The sequence below is a fragment of the Eumetopias jubatus genome, unplaced genomic scaffold (genome assembly GCF_037043125.1).
Source record: "Eumetopias jubatus isolate StellerSeaLion01/CBP00866 unplaced genomic scaffold, mEumJub1_p1.0 scaffold_6, whole genome shotgun sequence".
Lineage (NCBI taxonomy): Eukaryota > Metazoa > Chordata > Mammalia > Carnivora > Otariidae > Eumetopias > Eumetopias jubatus.
Window position 1 is genome coordinate 50,173,007 of NW_028274812.1, and position 24,662 is coordinate 50,197,668.

The 24,662-nt window shown below is 37.9% G+C and overlaps 1 protein-coding gene and 1 long non-coding RNA gene across 4 annotated transcripts in view; one reads left to right on the top strand and one right to left on the bottom strand.

The window, feature by feature from the left end:
• LOC114209908 (uncharacterized) overlaps window positions 1–7,714 on the bottom strand; it is a 92,852-nt gene extending 85,138 nt beyond the window's left edge. The window contains exon 1 of the long non-coding RNA XR_015768316.1: window positions 7,583–7,714. This is a non-coding gene — a long non-coding RNA (uncharacterized LOC114209908). The remainder of the gene's footprint in view (window positions 1–7,582) is intronic.
• Window positions 7,715–8,325: 611 nt separating this feature from the next.
• The window catches only part of REV3L (REV3 like, DNA directed polymerase zeta catalytic subunit), a 177,263-nt gene continuing 160,926 nt past the window's right edge, over window positions 8,326–24,662 (top strand). For 2 of the 3 annotated variants that reach the window (XM_028104166.2, XM_088023889.1), the window contains exon 1: window positions 17,738–17,814. Coding sequence is in view for 1 of the 3 variants with exons in the window: in XM_028104163.2 (XP_027959964.2) it covers window positions 8,410–8,548 (139 nt within the window). In the remaining 2 variants the exon portion in view is untranslated. Of the gene's footprint in view, window positions 8,549–17,737; window positions 17,815–24,662 lie in introns of those variants that run through there. The other variant, XM_028104163.2, reaches the window with a different exon arrangement.

Below are 24,662 nucleotides of genomic sequence, written 5' to 3' on the forward strand. Positions count from 1 at the left end.
CCTGGAATGAGGATATAAAATGAGGATCAAAACTCAGGAGAGTTCACTGTCAATAACAAAGATTACTAGTGGAAGTTTTCCTGGAATGTGATTTAAACTGTAGATATAAAAGTGCAGTGGGGGTATTGGGGCCAGGGAAAACTACCCGGAGATATGCTGCTCTGTATGACACCTTGCTTCTGAGATTCTGTATCTTATTTAAATCGGGAACTTAATCTAACCTTACTCCATGTGTGTTTGGCTTCTTCCTGCCTAGCCATAATCCATCAGAAATGCTCTGGTTTCAATTCTGGATATATAATTTAAATGAGGGTCCTGGAGAGCTCATGTATCAGCTCTAATATTACTCTATTCTGAAAGCTTCTCTTATTTTTTGTTCCTCAAACATCATCTTTAATTTATAGGCCCATTGGCTTCTCCCTTAAAACTATTACTGCTAATTTATGGAAGTGGGTGAGTTGAGAGTTGTTTTTAAAAAGTTTTGCTTCTTCCTGTAACTGAAATAAAAAGATAAGAACAGAAATTCTCACCACAATGAGTAATTTGACTTCCCTTTAGTTTTTTTTTTTTAAGATTTTATTTATTTAAGAGAGAGAGAATGAGAGATAGCGAGCACGAGAGGGAAGAGGGTCAGAGGGAGAAGCAGACTCCCTGCTGAGCAGGGAGCCCGATGTGGGACTCAATCCCGGGACTCCAGGATCATGACCTGAGCCGAAGGCAGTCGCTTAACCAACTGAGCCATCCAGGCGCCCGACTTCCCTTTAGTTTTAAAAAAAAGAAATAAAACCCCATTCTTTTGGTAAAAATATACTTTATTCGTCATTCAGGCAATACATATTTGTGTGCCTATCTTACACCCAGGCAGACGCTATGAATCCATTGGGGGAAACCTGCATGAAGTCTTTTGAGAGTGCACAGTTGATAGCAATTGCTTGCAGAGTTGGCCACACAGGGCTTCCAAATCCCTTGGGGGAGGGGTGGGGTGGGAAATGAGTTTCTTTTCCATCATGGTTTCATAGAGGCAACACAGTGGATGAAGGGCTGAGTAAAAATTTCCTTTGGACTAGATCAGGCCTTTTCAACCTTGGCACTATTGACATTTTGGGTCAGATAATTCTCTCTGTTAGGGGGGCTGTCCTATGCATTATAAGATATTTAGCTGCATCCCTGGACTCCTACCTACTTGATATAGGTAGCAGTCCTTCAGATGTGATAATCAAAAATGTCTCCAGACATTTTACCAAATGTCCCCTGGGGGTGGGAAAGACAAATAATTTACCTTACTTCCACTGAATTTACTAGAAAACAAACAAAAGCAACCAAATAATTGTATAAGAAAGAAAATACAAATTCTGCCAGATCACTATGCCCTTCTGCTTATTCTCTAGATTAGAAATGAATGGAAAAACACTGACAGGACAGTCCATTTCCTACAACAGAAATGACAAGCATATAGACCCTACTCAGAAGATTCTCTGCAGTAAAGAAGTAAAAGTAATAGTTCCGGAGTTAGAAGGCTTGGGTTCTCGCTAAATAGCTTCACTTCTTTGGGCCTCAGTTTCCTGATCTATAAAACGGAGGTGTAGTGGAAAAGCAGTAGAGAGGTTTGTAAATAGATCTTTTAATTTTTTAATTCAATGACGTTGAAGATATAGTCTAGCCACTATACATGGGGCTAGTATATAAAAGATAAAAAGACAAGGTCCTTTCCTTCAAGGAGATTATAGTCTATTACAATGACAAACTAATAAACAACTACAATAATCTAAGAGTTATAATAGAAGCATGTACCAAAAAAAGTGGGAGCCTGGAAAGAACACCTAAATTTGTTTGGGGAAATCAGGGAGACTTTTACAAGGGAAATGGCATTTTAACTAAAACTTGAAAGATGAATACAAATTTTGGCAGGAGACAGGAAGAGCGAAGGTATTCCAGTTAGAAAGGCAAAGGCAGAGAAATCTGATGCTTAAAAAAAAAAAAAAAAGGTATATTTAAGGAACTGTAAGTACTCCAGTGGTACTAAAGGACATATAAAAAAGGTGAAATGACTATTATATTGTAGTTGATAATTTAAAATTTATGTGATAGACCATCCTTGTCGTGATGTAGAAAGTGAGTTTGGACGGGAATGAACCAAGAGGCCAATAAGTGACTACTGGAATAGTCCACCTAAAGGTAGTGAAAGCCTACAGAAGGTCAGTTATGTGGGCAGGAATGGGGAATATTCAGAGAAAGAATGGGCAAGACTTGAAGTCAGAATGTTGGAGCAATTATATAGCTAAGACTTACTGAGCACTTTATGTGTGCAATAGTTCATTTAATCCATATAATAAGCCTAATAGGGATGGAAAACAGTCCAATTTGCTAAAAATTAATTTGCCAAAGAATTAGGTAGTTAAATTTACCAAATACATGTTTTATAGAAAATCCACCTTAAATTTATTCAACAAACATATTCTCTGGTAAAATTACTTTTCAGTGAATTGGCTTTTGGTAAAATGACTTACAGCCTAAAATAATATACACTTATCCTCATTCTGTTGAGGAGAAAACTGAGGTTCAGCATTAGCAAAGGCAAGGCCAGGTCTAGAGAGCTAGAGCTTTTAATCTCTACATAGCTAATACTACTATAGGGATAAAGAAAACAAATGATCTAGAATATCTTGTTTCAGCTCTAATGTGTTATGATGTTAATATACTTAAATCAAGAACCAAAAGTTAAAAAAAAAAGAGAGATACAATGAAACTAAGTTCAAACTCTATTAAGAGTACCACAGCTTTTTATGGCAACTTCCTTAATTTTTCTTGAGCGCATTTAAAATTTTCCTCCCTTCAGCCAACTGATGAAGATAATGATAGTGAGATAGTTCTCTTTACTTTTCTGTAGTTCTCTACTCTTTTTCTTAACTACCAGAAATTGCCATCTATCTGGAGTCAACTGCCATTTATATCCATGTGACACATAAAACCCACTGATAACTTTCAAACTTTCATCCCAAGTATTTATTTCATCACCAATGCAGATAGTATTTTTCTGACAATGGGAAGAAGGTCACCATAATTCTGTTCTCTCAGGTATGAGACTTCTGAAATCTTTTAAACTCAACTCTATTTTTCCCTGCCTGAGAATCACTAGCAAAAACCTTGCTTGGATCTGTAATGACCATGGTTCCCAGCCGGAGACAGTGGAGTGCACTCCAGGAGTTCAGTGGAGAGTAGTAACTCCTCTCGGGGGGCATTTTTGTCAGAGTTGCATGTAGTGCCCAGGGGCCAGGGATGTTAAATATGCTGTACAATGTAGAATTGTTTCACCTAACACATCAGAAGCCCCTTGAGAAACACTAAGCTCAGGGTCAACTTCACAGGCATGCAAACTGTGCAGTTCTACAGGGCACAGTGCTTCATTTAGTGTTCTGCAGTCACCATTTTAAAAATCTTCATACTTTTATGTTTGAACGTCTGTTTTATAAATGAAGTCCGGTGGTACAATGGATCTTACATTCAAGCAGAGGAGGCAATGTATGCATCTTTTCTTTCTTGCCACCCTCTTTGCATATAGTCTTCATGGTGTGTCATAAACACAGGATTCTGATGGATCTATGGATCTAGGAACTCAGGGAGTCACAATGATGAGACAAGGCAAGCATATTACATCAATGGCTGATTTAGTGGACCATTCCAAAAGGCTACACTCTCCATTCGAACCAGAACTTGCTTCAGATGCAAAAGGAAGGCAACGGCATCCTAAAAAATACAAATGACAGAAGGACCCCTTCATACTTTTCTTACTAGTGTGCGCTACTTCCATAAATTACCATTTATACTGTAAATGATGACAGAGAAGGGAGGGGAAAGGTAAGGCAACTCATGGTTCCCTTTCCTTTCAGTCCTTCCATACTCAAATTGGTAGGATGTGTGCATATCAAGAAGGGAAATAAAAACAGTTGAGTTGGTTCTGTGTAGCATTTACACTGTTCTGATAAGCACAAAATGCATATGCATGTATAAACTAGGAAATATGAACTGTGTAATTTTGGTGATTCTATGTATGAGTTAAATGCTTTTATATTTGCATTTATAAATGGCATTGCACAAAATAAAGATGAATGGTAAAATTCATTCTAATAATTTAAAATTCTAATTTTTCTTTACTTAGAATGACATTAAAAAGCAAATAAAAAACATCATTACAAGTCAAGGGAGAAATGACAGAAGAAAGAAAAAGCTTTATATTTTAGTGAGGATAATGGTACTTTTTTCTTCCTTTTTGAACAAGGGGCCCCACATTTTTCATTTTGCTCTGGGCTCAGCAAATTATGTAGCTGGCTGTGAATGAGCTAGTTTAAGCAGAAAGGGATTAAAGGACAGTGTTTAGTTCACAGTTCTTTGAGAAAACCAGGCTTGGATAATACATTGCTATAAACAACACCCAGGAAAAACTAAACCAGAAAGAACACTCATCCCACATCACAGGGCTATTCTAGTGGAAACTCATCCCAACACCACCTGTCAGTCAGCACCTATACTCTAAAAATGGATGCGAGAACTCTTCCCCACCTACCCAGAAGAACCAAGTATCTCCACCATGGTGTTTGCCAGAAAATCCCATCTCCCTGAGTGTGGCTGAGGCATCATGTTGTTCACCTTCACACATGTCTTGAACGGGTGCATCTGATTGCTAGAAACTAGGTCAAATGTACTGATATGCTGAAGCTAGCTGCTGATTGTTAGCATCTTTTCCAACTAATTCCACATTCAGTGAAGTCATTTTGGTAGCTTGGGAGTAATCACACCACAAAGATTGGCCAAAGCTACAAATCAGAGTTTTTCCCTCCCCCATCCATTAGTAAACATTTACCAGCACACCATCATCTAGCTGCAAGCAGCACTCTAGCTGCAAGGGAGTCTAGAAACTGTAGTTTTTAATTTTCTAGCTTCTAAAGTGCAGGAAAGCAAGCTAAAAGGGGGCTGGATGGGTGTTGGGTAAGCCATCTTATAATACCTGCTGAAAGATTATGGTAGCCATTGCCTTCTGTTCGAGATTATATAAATTGCTAATAGGCCAATACTGACAGACATACAACAGTATTGGTACAGAAGTTATGGCAGGTTTTTACTAAAAGCATGACATGATGAGTATAGGTCAGTGGACTAGAAGAGATAAATGTCAAATGAGATGACTAAAATACATTTTTATGATGCTAGACTATAAACTTTGTAAGAGCAGGGACCATGTCTGTTTTGTCTCACTGTATCTCAAATCAGCCAGCAAACGGAAGCCACTCAACAGTAACAACAACAAAAAAAGAAATACTTAAGGATATAGAGAGTTCAATTTTGGCATTTCTCTTATTCTGTGTAGATAAGACAATTCCAAATGATTTTATTTACTCCTTTTAGATGAGTTAAACCTCTGGATGCCAATAGTTTATCATGATACTTTCACATATGTTATCTCATTTGAGTCTGTACCATTCCTGAGAAGTTAAAACAGGAATTACTATCCATTTCAGAGATCATGAAACAAACTCCAAAGAGTGATCTTTCCAAACTCATTCAGCTAGTAAATGACAGTTTAAAATTTTCATTTCCTGACTCAAAATTTCAGAACTCTTTCTTACCCACACATTTGATAGTGATTAATTAGGGAAGTATTCTCAGGTTTTCAATTCAAGCTTCAGCTTAAACTCAATTACGTGCAATGGACAAAACATCCTAATTTCATGCTGCAAATGTTTTTCTTCAAGAGTGAACATTCTTTCCTTGGCCTTTTGGAAAGATTTGAATTGTGGTTGCAATTGCCTTTTCTTAGTCAATGATGTTGATTCAAGAGGTAGGGGGAAGGAAACCCTTTTCTAGAAATAGTTAATCCATGAATTTGATACTTCTACCTTTTTCTAGTTAGGAATAGTATAATTTAAATATTATGGATGTACTTGAATTATAATATAGTACAGGGACTCTCGATTTTATATTACTTTAGAATCATGAGTGGTGGGTGAGGTTGCTAAGATTTCCAGGCCTCATCCCTAAAGATGTGACTTAGTAAGAGCCAAAATATTAAATTTTAAAACTCCAGTGCCATAGAATATTATGAGAATCACTGGTGTCATGCATCTGACATTCAGCTTGACCAAAAATATTTATTTTACGAGAAAATGCATTTTAGCACAGTAACGCTATTTTTAAATCACTTCCATAGGCTTCTAAAACTTAAATCAATTTAAGAGATTTGCCTTTTAAAAAAATATTAGGTAATTTCCTGTATATTAGAAGTCTTGCTACCTATGTTTATTATAATCATGCTCTGAGGTTGAAAACTGCAGGCTAATTTACTGTGGTAATCAGTCTCAAATCCCTTGGAGCATAAATTCTTATTGGCGTTATATGTTACGGAATTTACAGACAGCTTCTTACCAGTGATCTGTCCCTTTGAGCCTTTTGATTTTCCTATTTGAAGAACCAAAATGGTTCAAAATGAGGATCTCTCACACCACTTAAAAAAATATATGGCAACCTACTAACCATTAAAATACACCTGTATCATACATAAGTGTGAATGATCTCTAATTAGGGCAGGTTGAAAATGACTGTCAAAAGTCCTTTATTCAGTGCCATACTTCGAACTTGAAACCATGGTTTCTGCCTCCTACTGCTTAAATCTTTTTGTTGGGAAGAAACCCTTCTGGTTTTGTTAAGTGAAACTCTCATTCCACGGAGGAGGAAACTAAGGTCCGAAGAAACCAAATTATTTGTCCAAGGTTACACCCAGTATTAGTGACCAAGTCAGACAAAACCCCTCGGTTCCAATATGATGGCCAACCCAGCTGCTTGTTACTACCCCCCCTTTTTTTTTTCGATTTCATAACTGCACCCCTATCTATTCCCCCCCCTTTTGGATAAAGTTGTTTTGTTTAACAGTCCTTCCCTACCTCCTTTTGCTTTTATGCCTTTGGGTAGTAAAACCTCAAACAAATAGTTAATAACACTGGGTGTCCACATCTAATGCGGTGACTTTCACGGGCCTTTTTCTTTGGCCGAACATTTCTCTGAAAGGCTCTTAATCCTGGATTCTGCCGGGGGAGGGAGAAGGGGAGGGAGGTCACTGAGCGCGGACAAGTCCTTACATGTACACGCGCGCGCCCGGGACGCAGCCTGTGAGGTCAAAGAGGGAACCAAGGAAGGATCTGTTAGAGCGGGAGAAAAACACCGCGGTGGGAAGTCCCTGAGCACCGGATCGGCCAACCCCTGGCAAAGCTAAGCAGAGCCGAGCGTGAACAAACCCCTTTAGGTGGCCAGGCGCAGACACTGCAGCAGCGCGTAAAGGGAGGGGGCGCGGCGACTCTAGCCGCACAAACGGGAGGGAGCGCCCGGGCGGCCCTTTTATAGGCCGGAGCCCGCGCTCGCGCGCCCCCGCCCCTCGCACCGCCCCCGGGCCACGCGCAGAGCCGCGGCGTTACCTGAGAAGGGCCGGCTGTGTCCGTGCCCGGCTCCGCCCGTTCCGCTGCCCGCCCTCCCGCGAGGCCGCGGCGGCACGAGATCTGCGTCTTGCCTTCCTCCTCCCGCGGGCGGGTTTTCTTACCTTGTAAAAAGCCGTCTCCGCGGCTGCCCCCGCCTCCTCCGCAGGATGTGAAATGGCGGTCGGCTAGGCGAGCGTGAGCACCGCAGGTCCAACTTATCACGCCTAGCCGCTAAAACGGCCCCGAACACTGACGGCCCCCCTCCCGCAAGCCCCTCGGAGCCCATCCATGACATCGGCGCTCCGCCGCCCCCCTCCGCTGCCCCCACCCAGGTGGCCGTGCCCACCGGCCGAGTCATCGATTCCCAGCGCCAGTCGTGGGCCGAGCTTTCCACCAGCTTCCTCCCTCGCTGCGAGCCCCGGGGGCGGGGGAGAAAACACCTTCTCGGCCCCCGCCCGGGTGTCCCGCTCGGGTGCCCGCCCCGCTCCCTCCCTTTCCCGCCGCGTCCCCTCCCCCAACTACTCACCGCCCTCCCTTCGCCACACACACACACAACCCCCTCCTCCCCTCCCCCGGTGGTTGCGTCCGTGACATCATCATCATGGCAACAAGAGCTGCAGCCTGGGACCGAGGAGCCCGTGTGATTCCCGGCGGTGGCGGCAGTGGCGGCAGCACCAGCACCGACGAAAGCGCCAGGGCTTCTCTCCTATTGCCCCTCGCCGGGTGCTCCTGAGGAGGCGGCGGCAGCAGTGCCAACACCGCCCCGCCCGCCGCCGCTGCTCACGGTTTCTGTGTGTGTGTGTGTGAGGGGAGGGGGCCGAGCCGAAGAGGGGAGGGGGCGCCGCCGCTGTGGGGCCGTCGCTGCGGAAGAAGCCGCCGCCGCCGCCGCTGCTGCTGCTGCCGCTGCCAGATCGCTCGTGAAGAGGAGGCGGTGGCGGCGGCGGCGAACATGTTTTCAGTGAGGATAGTGACTGCCGACTACTACATGGCCAGCCCGCTGCAGGGGCTGGATATCTGCCAATCCCCCCTCACCCAGGCCCCTGTCAAGAAGGTGCCGGTGGTGCGAGTCTTCGGAGCGACCCCGGCAGGTAAGCGGGCGCGGGGCGCGGGCTGGAGCCGGCGGGGCGCCGGGGCTGCCCTCCCCGCCGCGCACACGCGCGCACGCCGCCGGCCCTCGGTGTATCGCTGTCGCCTCTTCCCTCCTCTCCGCCCTTCTCGCCTTTCCCCGGGTGCGTGACAAGAGGCGCAAAAATGAGGGTCCGCGCGAGCGCTGCGCCGCCTCCTCCCCGGGGAGGGAGGCGGCGGGCGCCGAGTGTTTACAGTGCGTTCGGCGGTCGGGAGCCGAATCCGGACTCCCTATCTCAGGCCGGAGGGAAGCGAGCGCCCAACAGCTCCCTGGCCCAGGAGGATGGGCCAGGTGGCCGCGCCATGTCCTTCTTGAACGGGTTCACAGGGCCCCGCTCTGAGGTCTGTCGCTGGTGGGACTGCGGACACCCCCGCGCGTCTCCCAAGTGCCCTTTCTGGAAATGGCTTTAAGAGGAGTGAGGAAGTGTCAGCTCTCTGTATTCAGTCTCTCCTCGCCGCCTCTCGCCCGCGCTCTCCTCTGCCCCTTCCGGAGATGCCGCGGGCTGAAGAGTGGCGCCTGGGGCCAAATAATCTTTCGCGTTGAAGTGACCATGTGGTTCTGCTGTGAGTGCAGGTCGTGACTCCTTAGAGTTTGAGCCTCAGAGTCTGGGGACTGGGCAGCATCCTCAGGTGCATTGCTTTGAGGGAAACGTGGATCCTTGGGAGTAAGAAATACGTGTGTGCTGCCCAACGTAAAACATCCCACTCAACGTGAATTTCTTGAGAACCACAGCTAAACTCAGCAACACATTTAGAAATGCCCCTATGCTGAGTTGTGGTATTGCATTTTAAATACACGTATCTTTAAAATAAAAACTGTTTTGATGAACGAGTAGGGTGGGGAGACAGCAGTGACAGAGCTACATTCTCAAAAGCTCTTAGGGATTTGTGATAATATATAAATAGGTAGTGGCTAGATTTACACGGTTTTAAATCGTTGTGATTTTCGACACGCTTTGAACTACCTACATGAAATAGTGGAGCTGCCTCCTAGAAAGGGATGCTCTTACCTCTAGCTATGTATTGCCCTATGGGATTTTAGATAGCATTATCCCACTTGATGCTCCTTGCCCTAATCACAATTCATCTTATTACTACTGTTTCTGTGGACTACCAAGATAATAACACTTTCTCAAACACAAGCACTCATTTTCAAGCAGTTTTCTTTTAATGTGAATTCTCTTTGTTAAAAATTTCAGTGTTGTTAGTGAGATTTGTATTCCTTTTTAAAATAACGAAAACGATTTTGATGATAGGGACCTGGTAAAATGGGGACTTTGAGTGCTATTCATTTGGTGAAAGTATAACACCTGAAACTTTGGAGGCTGGAAAATAGAGGCAGTGAAGTTCTGAAGGATAGATTTTCTGCCCTTTTAAATGTATTGGTGCTGTCTTTGTTTCTAATTGGAATTTCAGTGTAATATACTGTTTGTTCTCACTTCAAGTACAGAGGAAGAATAAGATAGTGACGTTCATATAGCTCTCTTCAGCCAGATTTCCGAATTATAAAGTGATATGCTAATAGGATATATTGTGGCATTTCTATGTATTAAAGTTTGTATGATTTGGATTACTTTACACATAGTTGTTTGTTTGGTTTTTTCCCCCCTCTACACAAGTCATTGTGTAGATATTGGATATCATCCAATATCCCTGGATGATTTTCAAGCTGTGTTATAGAAGTTTTGTTTGTGGAATAAGTGAATTTCACTGTGAGCTAGCAGTAATTCTATAATGTGAGAAAATATTCTTTGAAAGATAAAGATGATAAGATACTTTTGTGTTTTTCAATATAAAAAAACAGACATGGGACTATTTGATGATAAATATTTATTTTTTCCCTTCTGGACATCTTACAATAGATTAACAGCCCCCCCCTTAAAAAAACTTCAAAAAATATACTTTGAAATGTATAATGTAAATGAATATGGATGACTTTTTTGTACATATATTGAAGGATATAAAACTTGATACAAAGAAACTGAAACTTAAAGTTGTTAAGGAGTATCAAATTGAGTTTACTATAAATATAGTTCTCCGTTTCACACATAACTTCTGTTTCTTCAACAGGTGAAAAAATGTGAAGTCACTGGCATACATTTAGAGTTTATAGCCTTCAGAAATCAAGCCAACATTTTTAACATGTTAGAAACTCCCAGTAAAATTAGTATTAATGAAACGTAAGCAAAAACTGTACAATTATCTGCTCCTGAATTCTCTCCCCAAAGACAACTAGTCCAGTTCACCCATTAAAATAAAACTTGAAAATAATATAAAAGGTCAATCTGACTTAGTAAAACTCTGAATGATAGAATTTTTAATGAAGACAGTTTTATTGTTTGGAAATACAAACTGTTTATTTACTAATTAGTAAAACAAATTAATGAAATAGTAACATGATAAATCTATGTTACATAGAGTACCATAAATTTAAGCCTTTCACATATAGTAGTTAATTTTGGAAGTCCTTAATTATCTTGATTTGGAGAAAAGCTGTTTTTAAACTGAGTTTGCTTTATAAATGAGTCCTGAAAAATAAGCAGAAAAAATTGTTCCCCAAATAAAGAGGGCATTTTATATTTGTATTATAAATTCTGAACTGATTGGTTTCTTACATTTTTGCTAGTTCAGTTTTTCTATTCAAAAAGGTAATTTTCTGCTTTAGAAAACAGTCCGGTTGACTTCTGATTGTCCTGTGTTTTGAGGGCATATCTTGAATAATTTAAGAAATAAATTAGGTTTAAAAGCTCTCCTATCGTGAGTTGGTGAAATTTGAAAAGATATTAAAGAAAGTGGCATATTCAAATTTGAATGGTAAATCCTGACTCATTTAATCCCTTGCCGACTGAGGATATTGATTACTGAATCACTTTTTCTTCATGTGAGTGATGGAATTATTTTTTAAAACCAAAAAACCTCTTCTGCTTTTCTTCACTCATTTAAAAATGTCTTGATCGTTGTTTTGATATAACAATGTATTGAGCAATGTAACAACGTTTCGGTAACTTGTTTTAATGGAGAGAAGCAAGGTTATAAATAACTAAAGCAGAGGGCTGTGTTTTTTCACTTAGATTTGAATACAGGTGTGACTGCTCTGGGAATTCACTGCAAATAAAATCCTGAGGCTTCATTTTGAAGACCTGACTCTGGTGGATCTGGGAAGCTGTCCGGTTTCCACATCCCAACTCTTGCTTAGTTCCTTGATGTAACTCACTTCGTGTTGAGTTTACAAAGCTCTCAGTTTTCTTAGCACCAGGTTAAACAGAATTATCCTCTCAAAAAGCTTCCCTGCTGAGATACAGAGTAGGAGTAAATAGAAGAGTGTGAGTGAGATGTTCACACAGCAAGTAATTAACAAAGTAGGCCAAACAGACTATAGAGGGAGCTGCCTGTCTTTATGATTACTGTGAGGAACTCTGCCACTCCCCCCTCTAGTCTTCCTCCAGGTAGTAAAAATTTTGGTAGATTGTTCTATATGCTAACTGTTAAACATGAAATCAAGTTTTTCAACATAAGAAACTGATCATTCTGAAATGCTGTATAAATTTATGTAGTTTAATAACCTCACTTCTTTTGTAAATTGGATTATTAACTAAGTTTGAGACCAATACAATTTTGAAAAACCATAGCATTTATCAACAATTCAAATTACAACTAATTTCAACTAATTTCTCTAATAAAACTCTTGTTTGTTCGTAGTGTCTTTTTTTTTTGCTAAGCCATTTAAAAATATTTTAAGATCACATAATATTTGATGTAATTACTAGAAAGGTTTTTCAGGAGCACTACTGAGATTTAGTGATTTACTACAAACAAAATTAATGACTTTAGTAGGCATTTGGAGCCCTGAGTAGCAAATTTTGTTAGCTTTCTGTATTATATTTGATTTAAAATCACAATTAGTAAATCAGAGGATGAAGCAGGGCCCTCTTAAGTCTGGACACAGTAGAATCTGGTAATAGTGATTGGGTTCATTCAGTGAACACTTAATGAGAACCTCTTATGTATATTGAGCTATTTTTGGTGTCATGAACAACTTTTACCCTCTAGACTCTCACAATATGGTAGAGATGACATGGAAACATAAGTCAAACATAGTTTGGAGTATGATGGAAAATGTGTTTAAGAAAGCAAAGACTCAAAGGAGGACATGTCAGTGACCAACTAGCAGGCAAAAAGGGGAGTCAGGGAAGGCTTCATGAAGGAAGTATGGATTAAGTCATTTTTAAGGAATATCCAAATTCTGATAGAGGAACAGATACAAGGTAATTCACAAAGAGAAAACTGCTCTCGGCAGGGCAGCTTGGCAATACATATCATAATCCTTGAAATGTTTTTTGACCCAATAATTCTAGTTTTAGGGATTTTAATCTATGAATGTAAATCTTTTGGCAAAATCTGATTATCTTTTGAATCCATCTACTTCTTTTCATTATCCATCACCACCCTAAACTACTAGCATTTTTGGATGCATTTATAATAGCCTCCTAATCTTGGCCTACCCCAATCCACTCTGTTCCCTTCTAATCTGTTTTCTACACTGTAATCAGAGGGATCTTTTCAAAATGCAAACCTGATTATATCACCCTACTACTTGATATGCTTCAGTAGCTTTCCATTGCATTTAGGGTAAGGACAAAGCTACATGTCTTATGTGGTGACGTCTACATGTCTTACAAGGTCTTGCATATGGTCTGGCCCCTACCTTTCTATCCAGTCATGGCTTGAGCCATGTTCTTCTTGCCTTGCTCTTTGTGTTCCAGCCATATTGGCCTTATTTCAGTCCCTATTCTTGCCATGCTCCCTTCCACAATGATGCCTTTGTACCTGCTGTTCCCTCTGCCTAGAATGTTTTTCCTTTTCCTTCACCTAAACTCTGATTTATCTTTCCTCAGGGAAGCCTTCCCTATCAGAGACTCTCAAAACTCCATAAACTCTCCTTCATAACACTTGTTATAATTGTAATTGTATATATGTTGGAGATTAATGTCTGTTTTTCCCAGTAACCTCCATAAATGCTGGTAATGTGTTCATTTCTGCTCACTATTATACAGTCAATATTTACCACAGTGCTTGAAAATCAAGCATTTTTGCAAGAATTAATCAGTAGATGATAGTCATCAACAAGGCACAACTTCAAATATTCAACCGTTGGGAAGTGGTTACATAAACTGGGCATATTCATATAGAACTAATGTCATTAAAATAACATTTTAGAAGAATATAAAATAATATAGAACAATGCTCAGTATATTATGTGAAAAAAATGAGTTTGCAAAATAGTCATTTATTAAAATGCAGGAAAAAAATACACAAAAATATAAAGGTTGGTTATTTCTGAGAGGTGTGTTTTGAATTTTTTAGATTTTCTTACAGAGAGAATGTATTGGTTTTATAATTTGAGAAAAAAACTGTACAAAATTAAGGAAAAACTGGCTTTCTAGGTATGGTTCAGAAATACAGCAAAAGAGACTTGAAGTTCACACTGGGCTCCAAAATAAGTGTCCGCACAAATGCATGATTGTGTGATGATAGTATTGAACTTTATTATATAAATTCAATTTAGGAACTGCAGAATGATTCTTACATTAAAGCAAGCCAGCAATTCCTGGCTTTTTTTTTTTTATTATACCCATTCATAATGTAAACTGATTTTAATTTTAAAATGTTTTGAAAAGTAGTGTGGTTTTGGCACAGAGCAACAATGAAACAGAGTGGAAGCCAGAAACTGACTTAAATATAAATAAGAACTTTGTGGAAATGGGTGCTACCTTTACCTATTAGTATGGAAAAAAATTATTTAATAGTGTTGAGATAGCCAGTTAATCATCTGGAAAAATAAAAAGTTGCCTTCCAGATGAATCAGAAGATTTAAATGTGAAAACAAAACAAGATAGGATAATTATTTTTAATATAATCTAGGAATGGCAAAGACCTTTCAAAGTATAAAACAGAGCTGGAGCCAGGTTGCTGATCTTTACAACATAAAAAATAAATTCTGTATAGAGAAAAAAATCTTAGACTAGTAAAACTTATTTGTACACTCTTCACTAATGTCCCATTAATATACAAAGAGCTCCTAGAAAATAATCTAGTAGACAAAATGAGCAAAGAGAATTCATATGAAAAGGTGTGCAATTTTATTTATAAAGGAGATGTAAATTAAAGCTACAACATACTATTTATCACCTATCAAATTAGGAACAATTGATTACATAGTATAACTTAGGGAGAATGAGAAGAAGAGGAAATGGGCATTCTCATATTGCTGGTGGGAATATAAAGTGTTCATTTTCTATGGAAAGCAATTTGGAAATCATTTTCAAAATTAAAGATACACATATATTTTGATCTAGCAATTTCATCCTCAAATATTTTATATATGTGTTAAATGAACATGTAAGAATATTTGTGGCAGCATTGTCATTGCAAAAAATTGGAAACTTAAGCATAAATCGGGAGTGGTTAAGTAAATAATGGTATATCTATTCAATGGAATACTAGGCAACCCTTAAAGTAACAAAGCAACACTGTGTACTGCAATGGTGCCATGTCTAAGATACGTTAAGAGAAAAAAAAGCAACATGTAAGACTCCGTGTATAGTATGCTGCCATTTGTGTGGTTTAAAAAAATATATAAGATATATATGTACATGTGTGTATATATCTGTGTGTGTGTGTGTGTGTGTGTGTGTGTGTTTATAAATATCAAAGGATATATGAGAGTTTGGTAACAGTGGTTGCTTCCAGTGAAGGGAACTGGTGGCCTAGAGGACAAAGGTGGGAGACTGAATTTTTTTTTTAGTATACCGTGGTAATTTTGGAATTTTTTTTTTTTACCATGTGCATGTGATACCTATTCAAAGTTCGGTTGTTTTTTTTTAAGTTGTGTTTGAAGGAATTGGTAAAGAAGAACAAGAACAAAAGGCTGTAATAGTTGTGAACAGTTACCAAATGACTACTGCAATACTGTTTAATTTTAGATTTTGCTAGAGGTCTTCTAATTCAGAGCCTCCCGATGATATTACGTGGTTCACTGGAGGGTGGCCCTAGTGGAGTGGGTTTAAAGGAAGGCTGTGGGGTTCCTTTAAGCAGGTAACATCATGAGCAATAACCTGCAGTTACTGCTCCTTTTGATATTTTTAATGCATTAAAGGAGGTGCTTTATTACTTGGAATCTACTTCAGCTTGCCACAGAATATGCAGCTGCCTCTTGTGGAGAAGGGATCATGGAGCTACTGCTGTTGGAGTTTATATTATGGGTGCCTGAGGAGCATGTTACACGGTGCAAGGTGTAGCCCAATGACAATGAGAGCACAGGGTAGCAGGGATGTTGATTGCCCTGGGGAGCCCAGCTCTAGGCCTGAATTTCTGTATTCGCCTGTATTAGATCTCCTAGTCATGTGCATCTGATGTGTCATTTAGCTTGCTGCAAGGTGGCTGCCTAATAGTGCATGTATGTTTTGCAAAAATAAACATCATTGTTATTTTTAAATATTATTCTCGATGTGAAAAAGGTTGCATTTGAGATTCATTCATATTATTATGAACCTCATTTAAATTTTAATTTTCTTCTATAATTATATAAAGAAAATGTGATAAATTTTTTTCACCAAGCACCATGTTGATGCTTCCAAATGCCCTTCTGTTGGTCTCTGTGCTGAACAGATATTATTTACAATGTGAAAAAGTTTGGGAAACACTGTTCTGGTCAAATCCTTTCATTTTATATAAAGAGAACTGAAACCTAGATAAGTAAGCTCAGGGATTTGTCCAGTGTCCTATAAGTTGTTTGTGTGGGCTAGGGGTGAAAACTAAGGATCTTGACTCTTAGCTCTCACTGCCTCACACTGTCCCCCCAAACCTGAGGGAAAATTGGAAGAAGGCATTGATAATTGAAAGGTGAACATACTGAACCTTGAAGGAATTATTAGAAGACCTGCATGTACACAGTTTAGAAATCTTTAAGGGCCTACTGTGTGTAACAGTGCTTAGAATCTTCCTGTAGAATAGGTTGTAGTGGGATTCCTTTTATAATGAGGTTTAACCCCATCTGGGGTTAAACAGATTTCAAAGGATGTTGTCATTAGCCATAGACATTTCAAAGAAATACTCAGCAACTTATTAAGATATGGGGTATGGTATGTTGTATGTTACTTTGGTACCTGGCTGTCATTTTAACACCACAGTGATACTAAATAAGAGAGGAAATAATGGGAGTTCAGGTGCAGTGAACTTTGGGTAAAATGTGTTAACTTAGAGTTTCCAGGTAAGATACAGATAGGGCAGGAGTAAGTGTTTTAGGCAATTAAAACAAAACTCCACTGTTTAAACGTAAAGTAGATGCATTTTTGAGATTAAAACAAATTATAAGTAAAAATAAAACCCTCTTAATGGTCTATTTAATCTTTTGGTGTGTGGGTGTTTTTTTTGTTTTCTGTTGTTTTTGTTTTTGTCATTTAAGTTTTTCAGATGACCTGTGTTTCTTCCAGTTCTCTGTAGCTTTTTAAATATTTCATTTTTTTAATGAAAAATATTTTGTTGCTTAATTAGTATTAGCAAACTGGACTGTTTTCTGCAGCAGAAATTGAATGTATGCCTAGCAAAGTAAATTCTGAGAAAGGGTAGTAATTGTCATTGTAAATGTTAGGGTTTTTTTGGTCCAATTCTATTTTCTTTTTAAACGTTAGTTGTGGGAAAAACTAAGAATTTGAGGTCAGTTTCCTTGGGGGTAGTTATTTAATTTTCTTTGGGTTGAGAGAGCATTTACTATATAAACGATTCAAATAGTAAAAGAAAGCGTGTTACCTCAAAAATGCTTGTGTAATAAATAACAATATAACAAGAGTTTTCTATTTTTCTTCCATTTATTACAATTACCAAGGAAGTATAACCATAATTAAAGAAATATCTTATTTTGCATATATATTTACACTTCAAAGTAATTTATATATTAAATTAGGTTTTGTTTGAGATGGTGAAATGGAAGGTTTTGTAAGTAAGAATACATGTTGATATGTGAAAAAATGTGAAGTTAAAACGTGTTGGCATACTCCTAGTTTCTCAGAACAAGAAAATGACTAATCTAAATTTCATTTCAGAATAAAAACCAAGACAAGCCACATAAAAGCAACCTAAAAATTAAACTGTCATCATATTATTTGTTTTAAAACTATGGAATAATATATCTGAGGAAGATTTCTCTCAAAATTGTTTTTCTCAATTTCAAGTAAGTAATTTATTTTGGTTAATATATTGGGGATGAGGGGGGTTGGGGGTAAGCCTTGGCATTGAAGTTGATAAATCCTACTCATCCTTAAAAGTAACAACTCAAATATTAACCTCTTTAAAGCCTTTTGTGACTCCTTTGCCCATTCTCAAAAGGTTATCTCTTTGGCTTCCCATAGTCTTAGCCCCCTTTCACATTGCTGATAAAGGACTTACTACATTTAGTGTTGTGTTTGTCTGTAGGCATGGTTACATGGCACCCTTATGTGCCTCCCTGCCCCCCCCGCCCCCCCCTGCCCCCAATACCTCTTACACTGTCTTCTGCTGAGAGACCCTGGTCAAGTTATTTTACTTCAGTGAGCCCTAATTTCCTCCTCTGTAAAATGAGTTCTAATAATTTTTACCTCATTGGATTATTATGATTAAACAATAATCAGCAAATGTGTGGCATGATATCAGTATAAGTGTTACTTTCTTTACTCTTCTAATTCCAGAATCTGCCACATTATTTCATATATACTAAGCACTCTTTAATTGAATTGAAATGAAAAATGGAATTTTTGTAGCATTTATTAATTTCTCACAATAGGGCAAACTAAAGTACCTGCACGTTGTGGTGTAAAGCTTTTTGTAGTTGGTCACTACCTCTTATGTCTTCAGGCTAGGTAATTACCTGTTTAAAATACTTTTTAAAGAATTGACTTTTTTATAAATACCCATTAGGTCTGATTTTTCTTTTTTAACTGTTGATCTACAGAGAGAAACAAAAGTGTCCAGGCCTGATCTTGGCCTTGAAAAAGGGCAATGTTAAGCCATTGATTGAAGGAGTAACTATAATTTTCCAATGCTGCAGATTAGGTTAAGTTTATTTCTTCTGAAAGAGCCTTATTTTCCAAAGCCTTCAGTAGTGCCACCTTTATTAAAGATGGTGGTAGAAAGAATTAAAAGTATGTGTGCCAGAGGTCACAAAGGTGATAATAGGATTTATTGCTCCCTTGTTTTTGCCGTTTGTGAATTCATAAAACACAAAAATTGAAGCCATTGGTTTTTAAACTTATTTAGGATTGTGGAATGTGGACCAAATGGATTCATTATTGCCTGGAGTTTCGATTTCTTCACCATATTTTCCTTATATGTATTCCCAGGTTTTTTGTTTTTTTTTTTTTAATAACATTGTCTTTTAATTTTTTTCTTGAAGTCATTAGAAAGATTTTCACATTAATTTGGATGACTCACTCCTTGGTTGATGATGCTTAATGATTTTAAAATAGAAGCCAGGTTAGTCAAAAGACATTACTTTTAAGTCATTTTACTAACAGAAATTATAGGCCATATATTGACCCCTTACTATGTACCCAGTTCTAAGTGAGTTTTTTAATCTTTAACAACTCTATAAAATGGGTACTATTATCCCCATTTTACAGTTGAGGAAATGAGGCTTGGAGAGGTTAATTAATTTTTGCCTAAAGTTATTCAGCGTATATTTACCTCATAGCATGTGAGGATTAAAATGAGGGAATGTGTATTAGCCTAAACAGAAGAAGCAGAGAAGCAAAATCTGAGATTTTGTAATTTGATAATAGTCATTATTGAGACATGACCGTGACCATGAATATATTCTTATTCACTTTTGTGTGTGTGTATGATAGTATACCCTGCTACTCTGTACTGACCCTTTTTTTCCTGAGCAATATTAAGTCTCCTCTCAAATTCATGTTCCCATTTGGACTGGATTGTTTTGTTCTATGTATATGTGCTTATAAGGTGATAGTGAAACTTACATCAGTCTGATAACAAAGTATCTTTATAAGTTTAGTTTGATTAAACAAGTAGTATATGAATATATTCTCATTGTGAAATCTAACAAACAGAAACAGGTAAAACATAAATCCACTTGTATTGGTTTTTGCATGACCTCCCCAAAACATAGTGGTTTAAATAAGCTATTTGTTAGCGTATGATTCCAGGATGGGCTCAGTTAAGCAATTCTGCCCCTGCTGATGGTTGGGCTGCTTATGTGGCGCAGTCAGCTGAGAGGTCAGCAGGAAGGCGGTTGGTCTAGGATGGCTTCAGTCATATGTCTGGATATTGGTGCCAGTTGTTGGCTAGGGTCATGGAGTGCCATGTGTCTCCAGCAGGCTGGCCTTCAGTAGTAGGGTTTATGGAAGCAGCAAGTGAAGGCAAGCCCTATATATTTTATCTTGTTCCATGGGCCAAAGCAAAACATGGCCACGCTCAGGGCAGTGTGGAAAGGGTTTCCTAAGAGTGTGTGACTCATTAGGGGGCCATTATTGCAATAATCTATACCACTGTTGCTCGCTGACTCATTTTTCAGGAAACATTTGTCAGTGTGTCAGTGCCCTACTCTTGAAAAAGTATAGTATTTAAAAATTTATTCAATTCAGATAAATTTAGCTAATTCCTAGCTCTTGTTTTATTCCATTCTCATCCTTGCTCAGCATCATTCCTGGTCCCATTTAATCAACAAATATTTACTGAGCCCCCACTAAGTGCTCAGTAAGGTATCAGGTGGGCAGCAGATGGAGCAGGATTACTGTGTTCATCATCCAAGTTTCTTAAACTTCCCTATCTGCTCTATTATATGAACAGAATTCTATAAAAGCAGGCAATTACAAGTTTTCTGAAAATGACCAACAGCCCACATAAGATAGAATATATCTTGTGTACTATATTTTTTAAATGTCTTACAAGAATATTCTCAAGAGAAGAAAAAGTGTAACACAGGTTGTTTTGATCTGTACTCCCACCAGCAATATGAGACTTCTTCCATCTCTTCACCAAGATTATGTTCTCAAATGTTTTGATCTTTGCCAATCTAATGGAATAAAAACATGGATCTCCGTGGTTTTAATTTGCATTTCTTTTATTACAAGTGAGACTGAGTGTCTTTCCATATGCTTGAGAGCCAGTTGTATTTCCCTTTCAGTGTACTACATGTTTATCTTTTATCCACTTTCCTTTTTTGGGTCTTGGTCTTTTGTTTATTGATTCCAAGGACCTCTTCATATAATAGGAAAATTGGTCTCTGTGAATTGACTTTCAAATATCTTTTCCCTGTTTGTTTATTCTTAGGGTAAATACATTTTATTTAAACAATTTTTCATTTTATAAAGAACTTTTATACCTTAAATGAGGCTTTAGATCACATTTAGTTGAAGTTAGTTTTAAATATTAATCATGGGAATAGAAGAAAAAAAATAGTGACTTTATCACTTCTTATTTAGAGAACTTACCTTTAAAATGCTGTGACTTAAAATGAACAATTTCAGAAGGATCCTATTTTTTATTTACTTTTTTTTTTCTAAGTTTGGTTCTATCCTGAAACCACCCCTTTTGGGGCTATTTCTAGATGATTAGACTGTGTAGCATAGGTGGAAAAAATTTTGTGTTACTTAGAATGACTTGATAATGTTGCTTTGAGTCTTGTCCAGTTCAATTTGTGTGTGTGTGTGCACGCACACGCACACATGCATGCAGTGTGTACAACACATACATATAGTTGTAGTGGTTCAAGCAGTGCTCTAACTCATAACTCTTTACCTATTCAGCCAGCCTTTACCTAATCAATCAGATAGCTACATTAGGGTAGCTAGATTAGGCTAGCCTTTACCCAGTGGGCCAAATAGAGGAAAGACAACGGACTCTGACCTTTGTGAGAAGGCAGTAATGCTGCCCACAATCCAAACAATGTCCTACATTTTTAATAAGATTGTAGGGAGCTAGGAAGAGGGTAGCAGAGGCATCTATGACCTCCTCTGTGGCATTTGACATTGTGAAATACTTCAGTTTTTCCCCTTGACTTCTGTGTAAAAGGGGATTAGAAAACTGTGAGGCTATAGAGATGAATGTGTTTTGAGTCATTTAATGTAGTTTTCACCCAAAAGTTTTTAAAGTTGGCAAACCCTTCATACATAATTTTACCCAGCAGCATCCAAAAACAAACAATCCTTACATGATTTATAGTGGGGAATGGTAGAAAACCAGTTTTTGCCATGCTTTAGTTTTTAATTTTTCAAAGTTGTTGAAGTGTTCTTTAGAATCTATTATATCATCAATATCTTTATAAATGTTTCACTGACAATTAAAAAGTTTTCCAGATGGTAACTATAATTAAATCGTAGTGAGCATTTCATAATATATATAATTGTCAAATTACTGTTATACACCTGAAACTAGTATAATATTGTATGTCAGCTATACTTCAATAAAAAATGTTTTCCATTTATTTGATACAAAATTGTGTGGACATACTATTTCCTTGACTAAAGGAAATGTTAACATTTCTGAGGTTGTAATACATCTTACAATGTATGCATTTAATGCAGTAATTTTCCCTTCTGAGAAGTTGATATTAAACTGATGGGATATCTTCTACTATATGACCTACTAAAGAAAATACGACATTTCATAATTTGCTTTCATCCTCTGTACACTTATTTTTTTATGTAATATGTCATGGAATGAAATTGCTTCCCACTTCATTTTTGCCTTGCATATCTAATTGTTTTAACTTGTATATTTTGATGTTGAGTTATTTGGCACATAAAACTTCATGACTAACGGATCTTTTATGGCAGTGCTTTTCAAACTATTTGTGGTTAAGAATCAGTTTTTTCCTGATACTTCTTTAAAATAGAAGTAGAAAAATGAAACAAGAAAGAAAAACCAAGAAGCAAAATACAAGCTTCCTTTTTTTATTATATTAAAGAGGTATGCAATTCCCCTGTCAGATTGCTGTAAACTTTCAAGTTTTGTACTTGTCTTGTTCCAGACCTATAACAAACAGCTAGTTTAAGGACCATGTTTGAATAGCTCTGTAAACACCTTTTTTTCAATTTAAAGAGACCCTTCTTGAAACCTCCTCCTTGTCCCACATCAAAATTGTTACTCCTATTTCCTTTTAGTATTACTATTTCTGTGATACTATCATTGCCTATCACTATTTTTAATCTTTTTTTATGTCATTTCATTTTTTTCAACCCCATCAGAGGATCTTTCCAACAGAAAGGTTTTAAACAATAAAAATTTGTTATAATTGATTTTTTCTCCTATAATTTTATACTTTTTAATAATTTGTTTTACTCTTTGCTTTTTGCAGTATTAGACTGTTTTATGTGTTTTTTTTAAATAGATGCAGAAATCATCTTAAAAGCTTATATATAGAAATGTAGTTGTAATTATAAAATTTAAGAAGAAATCAAAAATACTGTCTTTTTGGGGTGCCTGGGTGGCTCAGTTGTTGGGTGTCTGCCTTAGGCTCAGGTCATGATCCCAGGGTCCTGGGATCAAGCCCCGCATCGGGCTCCCTGCTCCGCGGGAAGCCTGCTTCTCCCCCTCCCACTCCCCGTGCTTGTGTTCCCTCTCTCGCCGTGTCTCTGTCAAATAAATAAAATCTTAAAAAAAAAAGTCTTTTATGTAATATAAGGAATTTAGCTTATTTTAGCATCTTACACTCTTAGCTTCCCAAGTTAATTTTTAAGACTAACTTACAAATGTTGAATAAACTATGTATCTCCTCTTTCAAAAAATTTTTAGCTTCTGTATTAAATTTCAGTAGAACAATTTGGACTCAAGTCTACATATTAATTTGGTATGGAGTACCATCACTAATTTGTTTATACCATACCTCTTGTACCCATGCTTGAGTTCCAATTTAAATTTCCTTCTTTTGGTTGCCACAAATATGTTTTTAGGTACTGTTTTTCAGGAGATACTCATGTGGGTTACTTTTTCTGAACCCTTGAATATCTGAAAATGGCTTTTTATTGCATGCATGTGTTAATGACAGCATGGTTCAATATTGTATTCATGTGTCTCAGACTTTTCCTTTATAATTCTCTAGCCATTATTCTAGTCTCTTTTACTTTTAACTGGGACAAAAAAGTCCTTTTGATGTAGAGATGCTGGTGCTTTTTATTTGGGGATAGTTCTTCTATTATACCTTTGAATATTGTTTTCATTTCATTTGTTAAGGCTTTTTTTAATTGAAGAAATAACCTGTTTTTGGTAGATTGGTTCATATTTTTTTTATACTGGTCTTCCAGTGGACTTTTGGTGATCTCAACAGTGATGGAAGCTAGTGTAACATCCAAGCTAATGTAACATCCAGAATGGAGATAGCTGTGCTCCATCAGTTAGTGTTTTTAGGTGTGAAACATTCCCTGGGTGTGATAACTCTTGAGCAAGTCTATTTTGAGGCTTAGGAAACTGTCCATGGGACTGGAGAGAGTGCTTGCTATTTGGTATCCCTAACCTAGGGTAGTTATGGCACCCGTCCTCATGATCTCATCCTCTGGTACTTTACCTGCTACCTGGGGAGAGCCAAAGAATATCCGCTGAATTGCTGTGAAGACTCCTGATGAAGAGTAACTACTTCACACTGCCTTGCTCACACATTGTTTCATATTTTATATCCTATTAAGTATAACCAAGTGGTCTTTTTTTAGTCATGTGAGTCTCAATGTCTGTTTGGGCCTTAAGTGTTATATATGTATTTCATGATTTTATTTTTTTGACTTGTTTTTAATACTTGCTGAGTGAATCTGTATTTATTGCTTATTCTTTTTGTAAGCATTTCAAATTATAAATATGTAATATAGATATTCTCTATATATCTATAATATAGATTAGTATGTGTAAAGAATATAACAAATACCTGTTTTAATACCTAGGTAAGACATAGAATGTTACAGATATCTTTGAAGTATTTGATTGCCTTCTTCTCTCCTATCTGATAATTTTGGTTAATCATTTCCTTGCTTTTCTTTATAGTTTTATCTCATATGTATATATCCCTAAACAATAGTGTGGTTTTATTTTTTTGGAACT